General features: G+C 38.6%; 1 protein-coding gene across 1 annotated transcript in view; it reads right to left on the reverse strand.

Moving 5' to 3' along the window:
- The window catches only part of Axdnd1 (axonemal dynein light chain domain containing 1), a 145506-nt gene extending 140957 nt beyond the window's left edge, over window positions 1-4549 (reverse strand). Inside the window, exons 1-2 of the mRNA XM_023703604.1 lie at window positions 4459-4549; window positions 4-176 (exon numbers count right to left, since the gene is read on the reverse strand). Coding sequence (XP_023559372.1) covers window positions 4-176; window positions 4459-4549 — 264 coding nt within the window. The remainder of the gene's footprint in view (window positions 1-3; window positions 177-4458) is intronic.
- Between the last annotated feature and the right edge of the window lie 328 nt (window positions 4550-4877).

Below are 4877 nucleotides of genomic sequence, written 5' to 3' on the forward strand. Positions count from 1 at the left end.
CACCTTTGTGGTTTTAACTTTCTTAGGAGGAAGCAGATTTTCAGGACAAGGACCAGCACTGGTTGCATAGGAGAGAGAAAGCAGAACCTCCTCAGGGATGAACTCATTCTGAAGGGGTATAGGAAGAGGTTTGGAATGATCCACCATATTTTTTTTCTCTCTTATCTCTGGAAGTCCTAAGAAAGCAATGAGAATGAAAGGCTCTTACTATAGCTTTTGGTTGGAGCATCCCAGAATGCTTCATCATCTTTGTTTCTCTGGGAATTTGGTTTTGTGTTTGAAACAGGGTTACATTATGTACTTCAGGCTAGCCTGGACTCACTTTATCCCCAGGTTGGCCTTGAACTTGCCATGATCCTCCTGCCTCAGCCTCCCAAGTGTTGGGAATACAGCTGTGTACCACCATGCCCTGTTTGTCTGTTTATAAAAGAGAGAAACACTCCTTCTAATAGACAAAAATAATAACAAGAAATACTTAAAACATTGCATAAGAGAAATATATGGCCTGTCCTATTCACGTATCACAGATTCAAAACCTCAGGTACAAAGATAAACCGGAACTGTATCAAATTCAAAGTTGAAAATTATACCCACTTCACTTAGTTAACGGGTAGAGCCTTAAAATGATGGGAATGAACATGTTTTTCCTCTGATGTGAAAATGATAAAAGAAATCTCTCCTCCAAACTGCTTGTCCTCGGGAGACTGAGGCAAGATGACCTGAGAGTTCAAGGGTACCCTGGTCTGCTACAAAGTGAGTTCAAGCCCAGCCTGAATGGCATAGCAAAACCCTGTCTCACGAACAAAAAACAAAAACAAAACAAAATAATTCATCTGCTGAATTATTCAGCATTCTTTTCTTTTCTCTTTTTACTTTTCTTTTCTTTTTTTTTGTGCCAGGTTTTGATCTTGTTTTTTTTTTCACTTACTGATTGAGCATTTATTCAACAAAGTATTTTTTGATAGGAACAATGCTGGGCTCTATAGAATCCATGGAGAAATGTACATAGTTTGCCTTCTGGAATCAGTTGGTTTTATCATCATACTTATTTGAACAGATCACCAATCCTCCCTACCTGGTTCTTTCCCAACCAACAGTGGGATCTTTTGACAGCTGGATATAATTTTTTTTTAATTGACATCAGTTATTTTTATTTTAAAGAAAAAAAATAAAAAACAGTGGTACAAAATCTCAAAACAAGATTTTAGGAGAGTAACAATTAGTACATTGTGTATTGTTATTGCCAAAGTAGTTTCTCATATTACAAGATATAGGCAAGAAATAATAAGCAAATAACATAGGTACAAACCTTTTTTTGAAGTCAACAGAAAATGGAAATATACTTTTTAAGGTTTCTAATACTAGGAGAAGATATCATACAATGTCTTTTTAAATAAATTGTAAGTCAAAGATACAGTATAAATCTTAGAACAAAAATTAAGATTAAGCAATATTCAGAAAATTAAATGTTTCAAAACAATTGAACTAAGAAAAAGTTTTCATGATAGCAAAGAAGTACTAAGAGTAAAACATAAGATAAATACTGGAATGGCAAGTAAATGACCAGCACTTCTAACAGTTTGAGGATAGGATATTACACAAAGTTCTAATGTGTTGTGGACATGCAAAATAACCGTGACAGTTACTGGTGGCTAGGCGTCACTTGTGGAACTGAGCTACAGCTATTTCTTTGAAATCCACCCTGTAGACTCAAGTGGAATTGTGACCTATAGGGTGGAAGAGAAGTCCATTTGTAGGGTGTGCTAAAGGAAATATTCTGCTGCTGAATACAAAAGAAGAACTGAAAGATTACTACTGTATATCTCTTATTCTCCTCTTTATTTGCCCTATTTGGCAGGTTCTTTCCATTCTCATTCATGGGGCTGTAATCAATTTGCTCCCTCTCTAGGACATCATTTAGTAGTCTGTGTAGGCTTGGCTTTGTCATCATGAAATTCTTTAGTTGTTCTTTGTCATGGAAATATTTCACTTCTCCATTATATTTGAAAGATAGTATTGCAGGATAGATCAGTCTGGGTTGGAATTTGTTTTCTTGCAAGACTTGAAGTACTTTGCTCCATGCTCTTCTTGACTTGATGGTTTGTAAAGAAAAATCTGCCGTTATTCTGATGGGTTTTCCTTTAAATGTGATCTGTTTCTTTTCTTTAGCGGCTTTTAGTATACTGTTCCTATGCTGAATTTCTGGAATCATGACTATTATATGTCTGGGTGTGGTTTTCAATGGATTGATATTATTTGGAGTTCTATATGCTTCGGTTACAGGAATGTCAGATTGTTGTCCCATATTTGGGAAGTTTTCTGCTATTACTTCTGCCCATATTCTTTTTATATCATTTGTATTGACTCCTTCCTTCTCATTGATGCCCATTAGTCTCACATTGTTCATCTTTGCATCATCTCTTGCAGGTATTGAATTATTTTTTCCTGCATCCTAGTTGTTTTAAAGAGATCTTTTTTTACTTTTTCACTAGCTGCAATGGTGTCTTTCAGGTCAGAAAGTCTATCTTCACTTTCACGCAAACGGTTTTGCCAGCTTGTGATTGAGGTTTTAATTTCCTGCATATCACTTTGAACCTGTTTCATAGATTCTATTTCTTTCCTAAATTGTTTATTTAGGGGTTCCATCATTTTTATATTCTCCTCTATTTTTTGTCAGTGTATTATTTAGAAGCACTTAGTACTTCTTTGACTATAGTTACCACTACATTTTTTAGTTCCGAAATTATTTCTTGTATACCTTTCTGCAGTTGATTCTCTACTGTCAATGCTATTATTTCAGAGATATCTGGTGTGTAATTTCCAGTTTCCTCAGTGCTAGTGTCTTCTGTATTTGTACTGGGTGGACTTGGGGCCTGAGACTGCATTTTGTTCCTTCTCTTTGTCATTTTGTATACCTGTCTTCTGACCTTTGGTGTAGAGCTTAGATAGAGTTACCTTAGCACCAGGTCCGGATCTATGAAGTTCGGATTTCTCCAGGTGGGTGTTGTTTGGATCTGGCTGCTGTGCTCCACTTCTTTCTGCTGCAGCCGTTAGAGTTGAACCCTTTGTGTCTCTCTGGCAAGATGTTCTGCTCCTGAATCAGCTGGGTGGGTCTTGCCTCTAGCCTCTTTGCAGGGAGTTCTGCTGAAGGGTTCCTTGCTGGGCCTGCGCTCTGGGTCTGTTCAGGATCTGGAAGGCCCTGGGTCGTCTCACTCACTTGCCTGGCCTGCGCTCTTGGTCTGTTCAGGATCCGGAAGGCCCTGGTCGTCTCACTCACTCGCTGGGCCTGAGCTCTGGGTCTGTCCAGGATCCGGAGGGCCCCGGGTCATCTCCCAGGTTTTGATCTTGAGACCTATCACTTGTCAGGCAGGTGTTTATGCTGCTGAGCTACAACCCTAGCTTCTTATATAAATTTAAAAATGAAAATAATTGCACTGAATTGAGGTTGGGGGATCTGAGTTGGGTTTAAAATAAAAGTTGGAGCTGGACTATGTCTCATGATAAAGTGCTTAATTTGAATTCACCAAACCCTGGGTTCATTTTCCAGCCCCCTCTCCCTAAAAATTAAAAGTGGAACAGGAATCACTGGAAATTAAGAGTGGAACAATCTAAGCAAATCAATGGAACAAAAACTGTAAATATATTTCTGCTCAGCTTTAGTCAGGCAGAAGAATGAAAAAAGGGGGTAGGAGGACTGATATTGGAAAAGGCCTTCTATGAATTCAGTCAAGTGGAGTTGGGTTGCCACCATTCTTAATGCTTCCCACATTGTATGGTTTACATTAATTTCTATAAGATGAGAGAAAGACACTATCTTTTCCACTGTCAAAGACTCGGATGATTAGGCTGGATTCACTCTGACAAACTAGGACAATCTGTCCATGTCAAGGTCCTGAACCTTTAGCACAATTACAAAATCCTTTTTGCTACATATGGTATGTAGTCACAAATTGGGGGATTAACAGTGACAGAGAAAGAAAAGGGAGGAGGGAAGTGCCAGGTAGGGCCTTAGCAAAATCTCTCCTGAAATCTGGAGAAGGTGAGGCTGGTTGAGCTTTCACTTAATATGAGTAAGGATGGCTCTAATTGATTCGTATTCAAGTAAGATCTATATCTGTATCTATATATCTATCTGTATGGTGAAATACTGAGAATTTGAACTCAGGACCTTCCCCAAGCTACATCCCCAGCCCTTAAAATAAATAAATTTTGAGACAGGGTTTTGCTAAATTACCAAGTTTTGGCTCTAAATATTCCATCCTTCTCCCTCAGCCTCCCACAGTACTGTGATTAATGTAGAAAAACTACTAAAATCTGACACAGTCATTTTGTACTAACTTGCAAATGTTTATTCTATCTGCACTGATCTGTAGTTTTCCTTTGGAGATAGGGTTTTACTATATAGCTCAGGCTGGCCTTTAGTTTACTATGTAGCCCAGGATGGCCTCAAACATTTACCTTTCATCTCCTTAACTGCAGATACTTTTGATTTTGTTCGCTCATATGATGCTACGGAGCTTAACGGTGCGGATGTTTTCGGGAGTGACATGATAATGCTTCCTTTTACTCTTTTTTAGTAATGTCCAATATTCTTCCAGAAAGCTGACTCAGAAATCAGTGTGGTACTGGCACTTTTAGGCTACTACATTGTCCTACAGGCAAAACAAAACAAAAAAGGGAGTCCATTAAAGTGCTTATGTTGGGGCCTGTCCCTTAGCTCAGTTTAAGTGGCTGTTTCAACAATAAAGTGCTTATGTTTACATCGAGGTTTCAGAACTCATTTAGCGTAGTTTTCCTTCTTTTGGAGACCTCTGTGGTCTCTCAGGTCTTCTGACCTGATTTAAGAAGGTTGTGGCTGCGTGCAGGTCCGGGTCAGA

This window comes from Octodon degus, unplaced genomic scaffold (assembly GCF_000260255.1).
Source record: "Octodon degus isolate 3935 unplaced genomic scaffold, OctDeg1.0 scaffold00176, whole genome shotgun sequence".
NCBI lineage: Eukaryota > Metazoa > Chordata > Mammalia > Rodentia > Octodontidae > Octodon > Octodon degus.